The sequence below is a fragment of the Muscardinus avellanarius genome (assembly GCF_963383645.1).
Source record: "Muscardinus avellanarius genome assembly, chromosome: 18".
NCBI classification, from domain to species: domain Eukaryota; kingdom Metazoa; phylum Chordata; class Mammalia; order Rodentia; family Gliridae; genus Muscardinus; species Muscardinus avellanarius.
The window spans coordinates 3,752,945-3,770,805 of record NC_137804.1 but is presented as its reverse complement, the minus strand read 5'-3'; the positions used below and the strand labels follow the sequence as shown (position 1 = coordinate 3,770,805).

General features: G+C 53.1%; 1 protein-coding gene across 5 annotated transcripts in view; it reads left to right on the top strand.

The window, feature by feature from the left end:
• Positions 1-14,346, top strand: part of SCN5A (sodium voltage-gated channel alpha subunit 5) — a gene marked incomplete at both ends in the record, with an annotated part of 75,252 nt that extends 60,906 nt beyond the window's left edge. For 3 of the 5 annotated variants that reach the window (XM_080714854.1, XM_080714858.1, XM_080714855.1), the window contains 7 exons: positions 288-410; positions 2,609-2,890; positions 6,112-6,165; positions 6,933-7,074; positions 7,910-8,010; positions 9,365-9,635; positions 13,106-14,346. In XM_080714854.1, coding sequence (XP_080570980.1) covers positions 288-410; positions 2,609-2,890; positions 6,112-6,165; positions 6,933-7,074; positions 7,910-8,010; positions 9,365-9,635; positions 13,106-14,346 — 2,214 coding nt within the window. The remainder of the gene's footprint in view (positions 1-287; positions 411-2,608; positions 2,891-6,111; positions 6,166-6,932; positions 7,075-7,909; positions 8,011-9,364; positions 9,636-13,105) is intronic. The other 2 variants (XM_080714857.1, XM_080714856.1) reach the window with 2 other exon arrangements.
• Between the last annotated feature and the right edge of the window lie 3,515 nt (positions 14,347-17,861).

Sequence of the window (17,861 nt, the reverse complement as noted above, 5' to 3'; positions counted from 1 at the left end):
CTCGGAGGTGGAATGCCCCTGGGTTCCATCCCCAGCACCAAAAAAAAAAAAAAAAAAAAAAAAAAAAAAGTATAAGGCTGGCCTTGGAAGGGTAGAAAGCCAGGCAGCTCTTAAGCTCTCCCAGGAAGCCTGGCTTGGAGCACAGCAGGCCTGTGAAGACCAAGCAGCCCAGGAATCATGAAGACTGGAAGCGGGAAGGCCAGTGGGTGCTGGCCCCAGGCATCTGTCTGTTCTGGGCCAGGACCCCCACCACCACGCCACCCACCAGCCTCCGCTCTCCTCCTCAGGTCTCACTAATCAGCCTGGTGGCCAACACCCTGGGCTTCGCGGAGATGGGCCCCATCAAGTCACTGCGGACGCTGCGAGCGCTGCGGCCCCTGAGGGCCTTGTCACGATTCGAGGGTATGAGGGTAAGAGGATCTGCTGCCTTCGCCCAGCAGTGGGACGTGGCCACGTGGAGGGATCCTGGGCTCAGCTTGCTGACAGGGAGTAGGGCGGGGGGCCAGACTCGAGCTGGCCGTATGGCCTCTGTGACTTGGTAGGGACATGGTCCAGAATCTCCAGGAGGGGTGTAGCTGAGTTTGGGGGTACCTAGAGGGTAGAGAGCTGTGAAAGCCCATCCCCAGGACTCGTGCCTCCAGCCTTAAGGACTCCAGTGAGGGCCAGGAGAGCACTGGATAGGGAGTCTCAATGACACCCAAGCCACCAACACCCAGGACTCCACGTCCTCTGTTCCGCTGTGGCCCATCTCTGTGCTGGGTGATCCTCTGTCTGCGAGGGGCAGGGGTTATGGTAGACGGCCAGGGAAGGCGGCATGGGCCAGCCATATCCTCATCGCCAGGCCCCAGTCTGCAGAGCGAAGGGACCACGGGCTGAGTAAGCTACTTCACTATATGTCACCAAAGAATGTGGGCGTATTTAAATGTTTAAATTTCAATTTAAAAGCCGCCCAGAAGAACATGAGCCATGATGTATAGCAAGAAAACAAACTCGTATGGGTTTGTGTGGATGCCATTTTTAACAAAACATACACAGTTCTGCATGGCTTCAGAAGTTACATCTGAGCCAGGCGTGGTGGCACACACCTGCAATCCCAGTACTCAGAGGGTGAGGCAGGAGGATCACAGGTTTGAGGACAGCCTCGGCAAATCAGCGAATAATGAGACTCGTCAACTGAGCGAGGCCCTGTCTCAAAATAAAAACAAAACAAAATAGGGCTGGGGGTGTAGCCCGGAGGTAGAATGCCCCTAGGTTCGATCCCCAGTGCCACCAAAATAAATAAATAAATAAATAAATAAATAAATAAATAAATAAATAAATAAATACCAATTAGAGAGAAATCATCTATCTTTTCACAGACTGGGCATTCCTGATCATTTGGTTGATGGATTGAACCTTGCCCACACCCCCGATGTGTAGGAAAATACATTGCTGATTCCTGGTGGGAATCTATCCACAAGTGAATAATTGGACCAGAATTCAATGTCTCTTTGGGAGCAGGGACATTTGATGCCGTAGGGACATGGGGAGATGGCAGGAGCCAGGAATGCCTCTGATGTGGCCACCGGCACTGATCCAGCTGATTCCTGCGGCTTCTCCCTCCTCCCCAGGAAGCACAGTGCCCTGGAGAGCGGGTCCTCACCCTGTTCAGGACTCACCATGCCTGCTGGGGAACAGCACTGCCCATCCTGGACTCTGGCCCCAACACAGAGTCCACGCCAGCTACACCTTGGTCTGTGTGGTCTTGAGTAGGGTGCAGGACCCCAAAGGCCTGAACCAGGGAGTGCCCCAAGGCCGCAGGTCCCCCGGATCAGACTGTCCTCACTGGGGAGGGAGAGATGCAGGGACGTTACCTGCCTTCCAGCTCTGGTCCTATAAGAGAGATGGAAAACTGCCATAGCACCCTCCAGACCTACCACATGGGGTCCTCTGGATTCCCACCCATTCCCGTGGTAACAACTCTGAGACGGTCCAAAAATTTAGCTCAGAAGATGTAAGGACCAGTGGAATTGATAAAAGGCCCAGAGTCTTGGGGACATGTTAGTTAGTTAGTTAGTTAGTTAGTTTTGCGGGTCTGGGGATGGAACCCAGGGGCATTTCCGAGCTACACCCCTGCCCTATCTTTAATTCTTTATTTTGAAACAGGGGCTCATTGAATTGTAGAGAGCCTCACTAAGTAGCTGAGGCTGTCCGCGAACCACGATCCTCCGGTCTCAGCCTCCCAAATGCTGGGATTACAAGCGTGTGCCACCATGCCCGGCTGGGGACATGTGTTTTTTGAGGTTCTTTCCTATCTACTAAAAGTAGAGACCCTACTTTTAGAAAGTCAACTTACGAAGGTCACAGACCAAGCCAGGCAGGACCAAGAAGAGAAAGACGTGTGTCCCCAAGTTGCACCTGGCTTTAGGGTGAAATGGAGAAGGCACGGCTCTCTCTCGCTCCCACGCTTCCCATGGGCTTCCAGCCCTGGAGCTGGCTTCCCCCATGACCGTAGGATCCACACCCCACCCACAGCCACCTGTAGCCAGGCAGCTCAGTCTGTGGGGGGCCTTGAAAAGGCCTATGCTCTGGGCACCCCCATGAACTGAGCCTCCTCTGTCCACTTGAGGTGGTGGTCAATGCCCTGGTGGGTGCCATCCCGTCCATCATGAACGTCCTCCTCGTCTGCCTCATCTTCTGGCTCATCTTCAGCATCATGGGCGTGAACCTCTTCGCGGGCAAGTTTGGGAGGTGCATCAACCAAACGGAGGGCGACCTGCCTTTGAACTACACCATCGTGAACAACAAGAGTGAATGTGAGACCTTCAACGTGACTGGTGAATTGTACTGGACCAAGGTGAAGGTCAACTTTGACAACGTGGGGGCCGGGTACCTGGCCCTCCTGCAGGTGGTAAGTCCCGGAGCGAAGGAACGTCCTCCCCTCTGGCTGTCCAACAACACACACCTTCAGGCCTGGTATGGGCGGAGGGGGCACTGGGGCCCACACTGCAGCCTTGCCATAGAGTCTTGGGGGTCCAGAGAGGCTAAGGATGGTCCAGGGACCTGGCTTGGCTCCTTGGCTGGTCCCCAGATTTCCAGTTCTGGAGCAGAGGCAGTTCAGTTCCAGATGCAGTGTGTGGGGATCAGGTTGGTACCGTGGCAGAGCCAGGTCATCAGGTTGACCTCTCCAGGCCATCTGTCGGGCAGCGTGAAGGCACACGTTAAAACTGAGAGACCACAGGCTTCCCAGGGACTGCACTATTAGTAGATCTACGACCCTGGCCACCTCTGCTATAAAGTGCAGTGGCGACTCTTAATGCTATTTAAAAGTAAGCGTTTCCAGCCGGGCGTGGTGGCACACACTTGTAATCCCCGCGGTTGGGAGGCGGAGACAGGAGGATCGCGCAGGTTCAAAGCCAGCCTCACTGGCTTAAGAGACTCTGTTTCCAAATAAAATATATAATAGGTCTGGGAGTGTACCCCGGAGGTAGAAGGGTTCCATCCCCAGTACCACCAAAAGAAAAAAAAAAGTAAACGTCTCCTTCTGCCTTGACATGCAAGTTGTGTGCTGCTGAAGTACAGAGGCCTTATAGTTTCCATTTAGTTTTTGAATAGAGTTGCCTCCGTGATTAGAGCACATCCCATAAAGTTGACCCCACACACACACACACAGCTTTGACAACAGACATGTAGACAGAGCCATGACGCAGGAAGCTGGGGCTTCTTGTACTACAGTCATCAGCCCAGACTCGTCTGTAATCTCTAAAGCAGAGGAAAACACAGCAGAGCCTCCCCTGAAAACTTTATGCCTTCATGCACCCCTCCATCCATCCCTTACATCCCAGTAGCACCCAGGAAGACCCCCCTGCAGTGTCTCATGGAGAACAAGATCAGAGCTAAATCCAGACGGCTGTGTGTCAGTGTGACTCCCTGTGAGTGCCAGAACTTCAGAAGGAAACCCCCCTTTGACACGCCCCCAATGACCTAAAGTCCTCCCGCCAGGCTCCGCCTCTTAAAGGCTCCACCACCTCCCAACAGTGCATCGTACTGGAGACCAAGCCTTTAACACCTGGGCCTTTGGCAGCGTTAGAGACCCACACTATAGCACCTGCCTGCTTCATGGGAACTCTTAGACACAATAAGTTTGCATAGTGGAGCTTGTGCCTTTGAAAGGCAACTCAAACAACAAGAGTAGGTTTTTCAAGGACACAGCAGGGTCTACTGGGCAATAGGTCTAACTACCAAGTGTGTCTCTGTCTCTCTCTCTCTCTCTCTTTTTCTCTCTTTCAATTCTCTCTTCTCTCTCCTCTCTCTCTTCTCTCTCCTCTCTCTTTCTCTCTCTTTCTCTTTCTTTTTTTTTTGGGGGGTGTGTGTGTTGTTGTTGGTACTGGGGTTCCTGGAAGCCCTTCTACCTCCAGGCTACACTCCCAGACCTATTTTATACTTTTTGTTTGGAAACAGGGTCTCTTAAGCCAGCAAGGCTGGCTTCAAACCTGCGCGATCCTCCTGTGTCAGGCATAGGGATTACACCATGCCCGGCAGCCCAGGGAACTTTCTACCTCCAAGCTATGCTCCCAGCCCTTTTTATTTTTTTATTTTGAAACAGGGTCTCACTGAGTTGCTGAGGGTGACCTCAAACCTGTGATACTCCTACCTCACCAGCCTTCCAGGCACTGGGGTTAGAGGAGTGCACCACCACACCTGACCTTTGGGCTCTTTCTGAATGTTCATGGTAGCCTGGCCTGGGGGAGCCATGCCAGGGTCCCGCCCTGTTGCTCCCGCTCTTTACTTTCTTGGTGTGGGATGCTGAGGCTGGCCTCTGCTGGCTCATAAGAACTGATTGCTAGATTTGCAAAACTTTTGCAAGCTGGTTGGTTAAGCACAGCCATTATAAAAATTTAAATTTTATAAGCATATAATTAACTAAATGATGTTAAGACAAAGGTAATAAATACTCAGATCTCAGCATTACTTTTGATTATCATCTGTGCTTATACGAGTATTCCCATCTACTGCATCGCACTGGAGAAATACTGTAACACTGAGCTGGACATCTCTTCCCAACTCTGTTCAGTAAGACCACATTGGTAACTTGAAGCTAGCCATGATAATATTTATTTATTTACTTACTTATTTTTGTGGCACTCAGGATTAAACCCAGGATTAAACTCCAAGCTCCAACCCCAGCCCTTTTTTTTTTTTTTCTTTTTTTTTTTTTTGGAGACAGGGTCTTTCTAGGCTGCTGAGAGAGTCTTGCTAAGTTGCTGAGGCTGTCCTCAAACCTGCAATCCTCCTGTCCTAGTCTCCCACTTACTGGGATGACCTGTGTGCCACCACGCCCAGCAGCGAGAATATTTACATCAGAGAAATTGGCAAACACAACAATGAAAGAGTTTTCTTCTTCCTCCTTGAAACCCAGTTATTAGCCACTCCAACACACCACTGGCAAAAGGACCCCCTTGAGTAGAAGGCAGGGTTGGCATGACATTCTTCAGGGGCTTTCTTTGAAATCCGTGGAGCAAAAGCCACGTGTTTCTCTACGGTGCATGACAGGGGCACCAGGTCAACCCTGGGGTCAACCTGAAGCTACTAGAGAGGATCCAAGCCCCCCTTCTCCACCCTTTTTACCCCCGACAGGACTCGGTGTTGTGTTAGAATCTGTTTGTGGCTCTGGGGACAGACTTCTATCAGGCCTCACCAGACTATTGTCCTGGTGGATTATAAGTTCAAAGCCAGCTTCAACAACTTGTGAGGTCCTCAGCAATGACTTAGTGAGGCTCACAGTAACTTAGTTGAGAATAATAAATAAAATAGGACTGGGAGTGCAGCTCAGAGGTAGAATGCTCCTGGGTTCAATCCCCCAGTAACACACACACACACACACACACACACACACACACACACACGAAAAAAGAAGTTATTTCTTACTGCATGGCCCTCTTGGGGTATCTCTTCATCTGTTCCCCCGCCACACCCAGCCCTGGGCGGCCCACCCATTGCTGCATGGTGGGTAGATCCTGATGGCCTTTATCAGAGGCTCTTTCCTGGCTCCTCTGTCTACACAGGGACTGTACATAACTCAAGCAAGAGGTAGAGTTAAATGATTTTCTTAACCTTCTCTTCTCCTTCCAGGCAACATTTAAAGGCTGGATGGACATCATGTATGCGGCTGTGGACTCCCGAGGGGTAGGTTGCTGCACTGACCTCTCCCACCAGATGAACGCTGAGGTTCCCTGCTGCTTGGCTACCAGGGAATCTGCCCACATCTAGAAGCCCAGCCTGCAAGGGCAAGATGCAGTGTGTCAAAGCGGGGTCCAGCGCCCCTGGAATGCCCAGGCCTAGTCCTGGGGCAAGGTTGCCTGATCTCTCCAGAGATCCCCAATTCTCAAATATGTTTCGAATTGAACACTCTGGCGCGCTCTCGAATTCTACCCCAGAAAGCCAGGTGTGGTGGTGCACGCCTGTAATCCCAGGACTTGGGAGGCCGAGACAGAAGGATTGCAGGTTGGAGGACAGCCTTAGCAAGTAGTGAGACCTTCAGAAACCTGGCTAGACCCTGTTTCAAAATAAAAGTAAAATAAGGCTGGGGGTGTAGCTCGGAGGTAGAATGCCCCTGGGTTAAATCCCCAGTACCACATGCACGTGTGTGTGCGTACACACACACACACACACACACACACACACCCCTTACCCCAGGGACTCGGGCTGAAGCCACACCCTGACATGGCGCCAGCCCCGAGCCCAGCAGGCCTGCCGCCGTCCGCCCCTCTCCCCTCCATCCCGCCTACCTCCGGGATATCCCGCTCTGTACTCACAGCCACGCACACCCGTGTGGGAGCCTCCCCTGGCCACACCCCGGCCCACAGCATGCACCAGGCGCATGTGCTCCGCCGCGCCCTCTGCCTGTTCCTGCTGGGGGCAGCCCGGCTGAGTTCCCCTTGCCTCTCCTGCAGTATGAGGAGCAGCCGCAGTGGGAATACAACCTGTACATGTACGTCTACTTCGTCGTCTTCATCATCTTCGGCTCCTTCTTCACCCTGAACCTGTTCATTGGTGTCATCATCGACAACTTCAACCAACAGAAGAAAAAGATACGTAGAGCTCGGGCTCCCCTTGGGCTGGGCGGGGCGGCAGCCAGGGCACCGGGAGCCCTTCTGGCTCCCGGGCCCATCTCACGCTCCCGGTGGGAGACGGTCCTCTTCTTGCCCCTGCTCGAATCATGTAGGGAGGGGCTATGTCCAAGGATGTAACATGCCCTGGCCCCTAAGAATCTAAGAAGGAGCCAAGCGTGGTACGCGCCTGTAACCCCAGTACTTGGGAGGCTGAGACAGGAGGATCGCCGGCCTCAGCTAGTCAGTGAGGTCCTCCACAACTTACACCCTGTTTCAAAATAAAGAATAAAAAAAATTGGGCTGGGGTGTAGCTCAGAGGTAGAGTGCCCTGGGTTCAATCTCCAGCACCACAGGGGAAAAAAAAATGTAAGAAGGGGCCCAGGGGAAAGGCCCTGTGCCTGCCCTGGTCCACCCGAGAGCTGGGGCTCCCGGGAGAGGCGGGTGAGGTTGGGACTGTGGTCAGTGGTCCAAGGAGGGGTTGCTCAGAGGCTCAAGGTCACCCTGGAGCTCCATCAGAGTTGGGTTACTGACAAACCAGGTGGGCAGAGAAAGCGTCAGGGCTGGTTGAGCTGGTCGGGAAGAGTAGGAAGGCATGGTCCAGCATGCTCTCAAGATAAGCAGGGACAGGGGCCCCGGGAAAGCAGGTTTGGGAAGACTCTCCAGTGCAGGGTAGACATACTTTCTCTACCAGGAGAGGAAGTAAGAAGGTGGTTGACTCTGGGATCTCACCCTAGTCAGGGAGGCGAGACCTCTGTGCTTGCCGTGTCGTGGCTCTGTGGACCCCAAAATGAGGCTGGTGCCTGTCTCTCTGCACTTAGGGGGCCAAGACATCTTCATGACAGAGGAGCAGAAGAAGTACTACAATGCCATGAAGAAGCTGGGCTCCAAGAAGCCCCAGAAGCCCATCCCGCGGCCCCTGGTGAGCTGGGCTCCCTAGCAGAGTGGGGAGGTTCCCCCTGGCCACACAGCCATCCATCAGGGTCTCTCCACCATTTTCAGCCCAGCTGAGAGATGCTTCTAGATGTCTGACCCACAGATGTCTGTGTAGGTCTCCGCCCTGCACAGAGTGGGAGGCCATGAAGAGGGCATGGCAGACCGTGGAAGAACAGGGATAGGAGCATATCTGCTTCCAATGAGCCCCCAACATTCAGGGGTACAGGTTTCCCCAGGGAGAACAGGGGGCTTTCGTAGCCCCGCCTCACCCTTGAGCCCTTCGAGCAGCCAGGGAGGCCCCTGGAGTCCCTGGGTCCCTTGGTAAGTGGAGCCAGGAGGAGGGGCTGTGTTCTCTGCTAGGCTGACTCCCATGGTCCCATCAGGTCATTCTCCAAAAGTGCAGGGGCCAGGGAAGACATGCTTGAGTGGTGGGCTTCAATCAGAGCAGTAAGTGGCAGGCCTAGGTTTCTAAAACCCGGGTTGTCACTTTCATCTGATTTCTTCTTGTTCACCCTACACTGGTCTAGGTTAGGGGTGTGTGTGTGTGTGTGTGTGTGTGTGTGTGTGTGTGTGTTCATAATCTTATCTCTTCCCCCTAAAATAATGTAGACTGATTGGCAATTACAGACACATATAAATATAGGATAATTTTCTTTAGTAGAATAATTAAAATTGGTTTCGTAAAAAAGAATAGAGCCATGGTAGCGCGCGCTTATAGTCCCAATACTTGGGAGGCTGAGACAGGAGGATTACGGTTTGCAGACAGCCTTAGCTACTTAGTGAGGCCCTTTGTAACTCAGTGAGACCCTGTTTCAAAAAATTAAGAAAAAAAATAGGATTGGGGGTGTAGCTCAGAGGTAGAATGCCCCTAGTTTTCATCCCCAGTACCACCAAAAAAAATAAAATAGAAGTCAAGCGTGGTGCCACACACCTGTAATCCCAGTACTAAGGAGGCTGAGACAGGAGGCTTGCAGGTTCACAGCCAGCCTCAGCAACTTAGTGAGACCCTGTTTCATAATAAAAGATCAAATTGGGTTGGGGGTGTAGCTCAGAGGTAGTAGAAGGTCCCTAGGTTCCCCAGTACCACATACCCACATACACTAAAAAAGAGAAAACATATTAATCCAAGGTCTGATACAGTCAGGATTGAAGTTTAAAGTTGTCCTTGAGGAGCGCTGAGGTCCTCCTGCAGCTCCTCCTCGGAGCCCACCATGGCAGTGCGGTGGGGCGCTGGCCTCAACTGGGGGCAGGAGGAGAAGGGCGGTGGTCTGGGCTGCGAGGCCGCCCCGGGGCCCAGCCAGCCTGTCTGGGACGCTCATCCCATCTGCACCACCTTTCAGAACAAGTACCAAGGCTTCATATTCGACATCGTGACCAAGCAGGCCTTCGACGTCACCATCATGTTCCTCATCTGCCTGAACATGGTGACCATGATGGTGGAGACCGATGACCAGAGCCCCGAGAAGGTCAACATCTTGGCCAAGATCAACCTACTCTTCGTGGCCATCTTCACGGGCGAGTGTATCATCAAGATGGCTGCCCTGCGCCATTACTACTTCACCAACAGCTGGAACATCTTCGACTTTGTGGTCGTCATCCTCTCCATTGTGGGTAGGTAGAGGCCCCCCAGCTCAGGCCTCTCCTTAATGCAAGCACAACACTGGTGCCTTCTTCCTTTCTTTCTGCATTTCGCTCCCTTCCCCCTCCTCTTCCTTTCTTCTTCTCCTTCTCCTTCTTCTTCTCCTCCTCCTCCTCCTCCTTCTCCCTCTGTCTCTCTCCCTAATTTTAGAATATTTTCACATCCCCAAAAGACAACTCTCCATTTCCCATTCCCCTCTTCTTCAGTCCCTGCCAACCACTAATTCAAACATTTGTGTGTGTGTGTGATACTAGGGATTGAACCCAGGGGCATTCTACCTCCAAGCTCCACCCCCAGCCCTATTTTTTTTTTTTTTTTTTTTTTTTTTGCGGGCCTGGGGATGGAACCCAGGGGCATTAGACCTCCGAGCTATACCTCCTGCCCTATTTTGTATTCTTTACTTTGAAACCGGGTCTCACTGAGTTGCAGAGGACCTCACTAAGTAGCTGAGGCTGTCCACGAACCGCGATCCTCCTGTCTCAGCCTCCCGAATGCTGGGATGACAAGCGTGCGCCACCACGCCCGGCTAATCTAAACATTCTGAGCAACTACCAAAATGCCATTTTGCATTCTCACCATCTGTGTAGGAAGATTTCCATTATCCCACCTCCTCGCCAACACATATTATTGTCTGTAATTTTTTATTACAGCCATCCCGGTAGGTACGAAGTGATGTCCCATGGAGGTTTTGTTTTGTATTTTTCTGGTGACTACTAATGCCAAACATCTTGTCATGTGTTTATTCGTCACATTCATACCTTCCTTGGTACATATGCAACCTTTATTCAAACCCTTTGCACATTTAAAAAATTAGTTATTGGCCGGGTGTGGTGGCACACGCTTGTAATCCCCGCGCTTGGGAGGCAGAGACAAGAGGATCGCACAGGTTCGAAGCCAGCCACGCTGGCGTAAGAGACCCTGTTTCAAAAAATATATTAAAAAAAACAGGTCTGGGAGTGTAGCCCGGAGGTAGAAGGGCTTCCAAGAACCCCAGTACCACCAAAAAAAAAAAAAAAAAATTAGTTATTTATCTTTTTATTGTTAAGATATAAGAGTTCTTTATATATTCTGAATACTAATCCCTTATCAGTTAATGACTTTCAAGTATCTTCTCTCTGCTTTCCATTTTTTTTTCTTGGTCATCTTTTGAAGCACCAGAATTTTTAATTTTAGTGAAATCTAGTTTATTTATATATTTCTTTTGATACTTGTGCTCAGAGCCAAAACTCTTCACCTGGCGTTATTGATACTCCTGCCTTTGTGGTGACCGTGACCTCTGACTTTCTGCCTTACGCATCCTCTGCCTGTGGTGACCCTAAATGCAGTGAACGCAGAGGCTAAGGCAGGCACCACTGTGGCCGCGTGATGGACAGGTGATTAGAAGCATAAAATGTAGGGTGTAAAATGTCCTGAGGTCCCGGGCGGGGGAGGGCGAAGCAGGCCTCGTGGGGCTGGAGAGAAAATGCAGAGAATGTAAGATGTTAGAGGCCGGATGAAACTCTTGAGGAATGGTCTCCGAGGCTTTGGCAGGTGCAGCACGGACTTCCCCTGCTGGCCCTGGAGCCTGGGCCATAGCAGAGAGGCGTGCTTAAGAGGTCCACTCGGAGCCAGAGTGTCTGGGTCAAATCCCAGCTTCTCACTTAGGTAGCAGCTTGAGTAAGCTTCCTCACCTCTCAAGTTTCCTCTTCTGGAAAGTGAGGAAGATGGTATCGGCTCGCTCTCCCGGGTGCCGGGAAGGAGTAAATGAAATGGTGGCTCTAAAGTGCTCAGCCTGCTGCCGCTGCCCCACTGACACTCGTCAGCCAGCCACAGCATTATTATATGGGGAGCCTGGAGGGGTCCTTGTTTATTGTTTGGTTTTTTTTATTTTTGGTATTTATTTATTTATTTATTTATTTATTTTGTGGTACTAGGGATTGAATTCAGGGGCTTTACAACTCTGAGCTACACCCCCAGCCCTATTTTATTTTTTGGTTTTGAAACATGGTCTCGCTAGGTTGCTGAGGTTGTCCTCGAACCTCTAATCCTCCTGTCTCGGCATCCCAAGTACTAGTATTATAAGCATACACCACCACGTGCCGGCTGAGACTGGTTTGTGTGTGTGTGTGTGTGTGTGTTTTGTTGGTTTTTTGTTTGTTTTGTTTTTGTTTTTGTTTTGCGGTACTGGGGAGGGAACCCAGGGCCATTCTACCTCAAAGCTACACCCCAAGCCCTATTTTTTTTATTCTTTTTTTTTTTTTTTTTTTTTTTTTGCGGGTCTGGGGATGGAACATAGAGGCATTTGACCTCTGAGCTATACCCCCTGCCCAATTTTTTATTCTTTATTTTGAAATAGGGTCTCACTGAGTTGTGAAGGGCCTCACTAAGTAGCTGAGGCTGTCCACAAACCACGATCCTCCAGTCTCAGCCTCCCAAATGCTGGGATTACAAGCATGCACCACCATGCCCGGCTTTTATTCTTTATTTTGAAACAGGGTCTCACTGAGTTCCAAAGGGCCTCACTAAGTAGTAACTGAGGCTGCCCTCGAACCGCTATCCTCCCGTCTCAGCCTCCCAAATGCTGGGATTACAAGTGTGTGCCACCACACCTGGCTCTGAGACTCTGTTTTAAAATTTTTAAAAAACAGGATAGGCCAGGCATGGTAGCGCACGCTTGTCATCCCCGTGCTTGGGAGGCGGAGACAGGAGGATCGCGCAGGTTCGAAGCCAGCCGCGCTGGCTTAAGAGACCCTGTTTCCAAAAATAAAAAAAATAGGTCTGGGAGTGTAGCCCAGATATAGAAGGGCTTCCAGGAACCCCAGTACCACCAAAACAAAAAATAATAATAATAAAAAATAAATAAAAAACAGGATAGATACATGTATGTCACCATCACTATGAACTACCTAATGATGTGAGACTGTAATACACCAGTAAGGGTAAAAACAAAGTTTTTTTTTTTTTTTTTTTTTTTTTTTGATGGTACTGGGGTTCCTGGAAGCCCTTCTACCTCCGGGCTACACTCCCAGACCTATTTTATATTTTTGAAACAGGGTCTCTTATGCCAGCGCGGCTGGCTTCGAACCTGCGCGATCCTCCTGTCTCCGCCTCCCCAGCGCGGGGATTACAAGCGTGCGCCACCACGCCCGGCCTAAAAAAAAAACAAAGTTTTTATAAAGCTAAATAAAAAATAAATAAAGCAGGCTGGAGGTCTAGCTCAGAGGTAGAATATCCATAAATTTAATCCCCAGTACCAAGGGGAAAAAAGGAATAGGGAACAGAGGCTCGAGGAGGCACCTTGAAGAGGACGTGGGCCCTGGTGCTCCGGCTCCCAGAGGAGAGGAGGCAGATCCCCAGCAGGCCCAGGGCCCATTCCTCCTCCAAAGGCCTCCTGGCCCTGGCTCCTCGCTGCACAGACGAGCGCTGACCCAGAGGCAGCTACAGTCCCCGGTGTCTCCCACAGGTACCGTGCTCTCGGACATCATCCAGAAGTATTTCTTCTCCCCGACGCTCTTCCGAGTCATCCGCCTGGCCCGCATCGGCCGCATCCTCAGGCTCATCCGCGGGGCCAAGGGCATCCGCACGCTGCTCTTCGCGCTCATGATGTCCCTCCCCGCGCTCTTCAACATCGGGCTGCTGCTCTTCCTGGTCATGTTCATCTACTCCATCTTCGGCATGGCCAACTTCGCCTACGTCAAGTGGGAGGCGGGCATCGACGACATGTTCAACTTCCAGACCTTCGCCAACAGCATGCTGTGTCTCTTCCAGATCACCACGTCGGCCGGCTGGGACGGCCTCCTCAGCCCCATCCTCAACACGGGGCCCCCGTACTGCGACCCCCACCTGCCCAACGGCAACGGCTCCCGGGGGAACTGTGGCAGCCCGGCCGTGGGCATCCTCTTCTTCACCACCTACATCATCATCTCCTTCCTCATCGTGGTCAACATGTACATCGCCATTATCCTGGAGAACTTCAGTGTGGCCACAGAGGAGAGCACCGAGCCCCTGAGCGAGGACGACTTCGACATGTTCTACGAGATCTGGGAGAAGTTCGACCCCGAGGCCACCCAGTTCATCGAGTACTCAGCCCTGTCGGACTTTGCCGACGCCCTGTCTGAGCCACTCCGCATTGCCAAGCCCAACCAGATCAGCCTCATCAACATGGACCTGCCTATGGTGAGCGGGGACCGCATCCACTGCATGGACATCCTCTTTGCCTTCACCAAGAGGGTCCTGGGGGAGTCCGGGGAGATGGACGCCCTGAAGATCCAGATGGAGGAGAAGTTCATGGCCGCCAACCCCTCGAAGATCTCCTACGAGCCCATCACCACCACGCTCCGGCGCAAGCACGAGGAGGTGTCGGCCACGGTGATCCAGCGGGCCTTCCGCAGGCACCTGCTGCACCGCTCCGTGAAACACGCCTCCTTCCTCTTCCGCCGCCAGACGGGCAGCAGCGGCCTCTCGGATGAGGACGCCCCCGAGCGGGAGGGGCTCATCGCCTACATGATGAGTGAGAACTTCTCCCAGCGCACCGGCCCGCTCTCCAGCTCCTCCCTCTCCTCCACGTCCTTCCCACCGTCCTACGACAGCGTCACCAGGGCCACCAGCGAGAACCTCCAGGTGCGGGTGTCTGATTACAGCCGCAGCGAAGATCTCGCCGACTTCCCGCCATCCCCTGACAGGGACCGTGAGTCTGTAGTGTGAGCCTGGCCCGGCCCGCAGGACACAACCTGTTGCCACGTGGTCAGACCCGAATACAACACAACCAGCATCCGCTGGGGCCTTCCTGGATTTGGGCATCGAGGCGAGCCATGGGCCTCCGCCCCGTGGGTCCCCAAGGCAGTCTTGGATGGCCCTGCGTGGATGCTGGAAACAGAGGAGCCCGCCGTTTGCGGAGACTCGTCCCCGGAGGCCCCCCACGCTCAGTGGCCTGAATGGTCCAGCAGCCCCCTGGGGCTTCAAAAAAGCAACGTCATGCCAGCCGCTGAGGCGAAATAGAAGACAGACTGTACATGCTGTGAATGGGCTTTCGTAAATTTATTATATTTGATATTTTTTTACTGGAGCAAAGAACCAACATTTTTTTTCCATAGACATTGGACGTCAGGGGCGATTTGTGCTGCCCCTTCGTAACCCTGAACAGGCGTCTATGGAGCTGCTGGAACTCTGCTGTCCGAGCAGAAGTAGGATCCCACGAGGCTCCCACAGGCCTTCGCTGCCCAGGAGAGCGGGGGGTCCCCTGCCCTTGCACTGAGATATGTCAGGAGAGCCAAAGCCCCTCACACACACACACACACACACACACACACACACACACACACGCCCAGGCAGCCATCCCTACCTGGCCTAAGGGAGCCAGGCCTTTCTTCCAGGCCCCCATAGATAAGGTTCTTATCAGTAAGGCTCATTCTGGCCTTCCATCTTCCTCAGAGTCCCCAGGGCCACACTGGGGTCAATCCTACAAACACAAAACGCTTCCAGAAGAGAGGCCGGGACCCCAGGGTCCTTCCTTTCTCTCCTAGAGTATTAACATTCGAACAAGGACAGGAGGGAGCCGCCTTGCTTTCGGTTGCCTGCACACTCGGCTTCTCCCTCAGAGCCTGGCCCAGGGAAGAGGAGGTTGGGCACTGTGGGTCTGCAGCCAGCCGTGGCGGCCCATCTGGAGGAAGGCACCTCTGGCCAACTCCCAGGCTCTCCCCCGCAGCCCTTCTGCCTCCGAGCGGGTGGAGAGGGGGTTCCTGCCTGGGCCCCAGCTTGTCTGCAGACAACGGTGGGGTGGAAGTAGGGAGGTATCTCTGACCTGTGCAGAGAAGGAGCCTGGGCTGATCAGGATGGGAAAAAACACATGAGCACCCCCACCCCCCTAAAAGAGAGCAGCGTGGCCCCAACCAGCTTCTCTGGTGGCGCCCACACACAAGACCTCCTTGGGACAGGGTCCTGGCCATCCTGTGGGTCTTAAGGCGTTTTTCAGGGAAAAATACCTTTACTAGTCCAATTCCCCACCCCCACCCCAGGACTTCTTTCAGCTGCTGACAATCCTATTTAGCATATGCAAATCTTTTAATGCAGAGAACCTGAGGGGCCAGGGCCGGGGTCAGCTGGTGGGGCCCGGCTCACCCTGTGGCCGGACATCACCTCACAGACCACCCCAGCCACACTGGTGCGCTGGGCTGGCTGCTCCTAACCTACCTCGCCGAGCCGTCGGAGGGCCAGACGTTGGCGACGCTCCTGGCAGTGCCGAGGGGGGCACTACCGGCGAGTCAAGTATTAACGTTTCTTCCTGTCACCCCAGCCCCCCTGGTGGCAACCCCAGCCCCCACCACATCTCCCAAGACCTCTCCTAACCCCAGTGTGGGACTTGGGTTTCAGGGTCCCACGGACACTTCTCCGAGTGGAAATATTATTTTTGTAGATCTCTGCGCTTTGCTCTGGAGGCTCGGAGAGGTGTCTGCCCTTCCCAGCGCTCTCTGCCATTGCCCAGGCTGGAATGTGGCTGGACGGCAGGCCGGGCTGCCGGCCCAGCTGGCCGGAAAGAGACTGTGGTTTTGCACAAATGGACAGTCCCGGAGCCTTAAGACAGGTGCCGGGGCTGGCTGCAGGCGGTGCAGCTGAGGCCAGACCTGACTTCTTAGCTCAGCGTGGCTTAGCTCAGCAGGGCGCTACCCCCTAGAACTGCCCACCGACCTGCAGGAGAAAGGAGAGAGGGTGGTGCACCAGGTCTTGTCTGAGCTGTCCAGCACCTCTGACTAAACTCCGTGTATAAAGAAGATCCATATTTTTAAAACGAACCAATAAATGGCTTCTGTGACCTGGTCTGCGCTCTGTTCTTGACGGCCGTGGAGGTAGGGGTTCAGGGAGGCTGAGCCCGGAAACGGGGTGCTGGGGGTAGTGGAGGGAGAGTTCCGAGGACCAGGAAAGACTCTGGATGGTTTTTCTTGGGAAATGGCTGGAAGCCTGGGTTGAACCAGGACAAGCAGGGTGCAGGCAGAGCAGCGTGCAGCCCAGGAGAGGACCTCAGACCTGCCCTCCATGCTTCCCCTCTGGGCACCGAGGGGCTTGGTGGCTGCAGGCCTGTGTCAGGCCAGGGGCCATTCCCAGGGCAGGGGCCGGGCTGCTTTACGCCTGTGATGGCCGGCACTGGCTCCCTGATCTCTTCTACCCTCCCTCCTCAGTCCTGTGTAGCTCCCAGCTGCTAGCCCACCACACCCTAAGAGCGCTCTGCCAGCCTGCAGGACCTGCTCAGGCTGCTGTGGGGCCTTCCTGGCCTCACCTGCCTGTCTCTGCCCCATCTGACTCTGCAGACCACAGCCCGTTCGGAAAATCCTCCCTCCCAGGAAGAGTAGACAACATTCAAAACACAGCTTTGTAGAAAGTCTTGAAGCAGGGCATGGTGACGCATACTTGTAATCTCAGTACTTGGGAGGCTGAGACGGGAGGATCGCAGGTTCGTGGCCAGCCTCGGCTACTTACTTGTGAGGCCCTCTGCAACTTAGTAAGACCCTGTTTCAAATAAAAAAGAATTTTAAAAAATGGGGCTGGAGGGGTGTAGCTCAGAGATAGGATGCCCCTGAGTTCAACCCCAGTACAGCAAAAACAACAACAAAAAAGTCTTGGATTTGGAGGGGCAGGGGTACTGAGGATTGAACCCAGATCATTCTACCTCTGAGCTACACCTCCATTCCTTTTTTTTTTTTTTAATTTTGAAACAATTTGCTAAGTTGCTAAGGGTGACCTCAACCTGCAATCCTCCTGTTTCCCAATTACTGGGATTACAGACATGCATTGCCATGCCCGGCATTGGATCAATATTTATTGATTTACTTAATTTTTGTTGGGAGTACTGAGGATTGAACCTAGGATGTTGTGCGTGCACGCCAAGCCAGCGCTCTACCACAAGCGACATCCCCAGCCCATGAATCTTTGTCGGCCAGCACACCCAGCTGCCTCCTCTCAAGCCCAGGTTGTCTAGCACTAAGCTCGGGGCTCTGGCCCCCAGGCCTGGTCGTAAAGTCACATCCCTGATGTCCTGGTCACCTGGGCCCCTCGCCAGTCCAGCCCCCTTGGCTCCACCTGCTCGGTGTTCGAATCCCACTCTCGGTTACATCTCGTGGCCCCTCTGTCTCTTGCCTCGTGGAGCCCACCCGGCAGTTCCTTCCTCACACTTCACCATCCCAGACTCAGCTGCCAAGGGAGCGAAGCTCCACGCTAATGACCCCCTG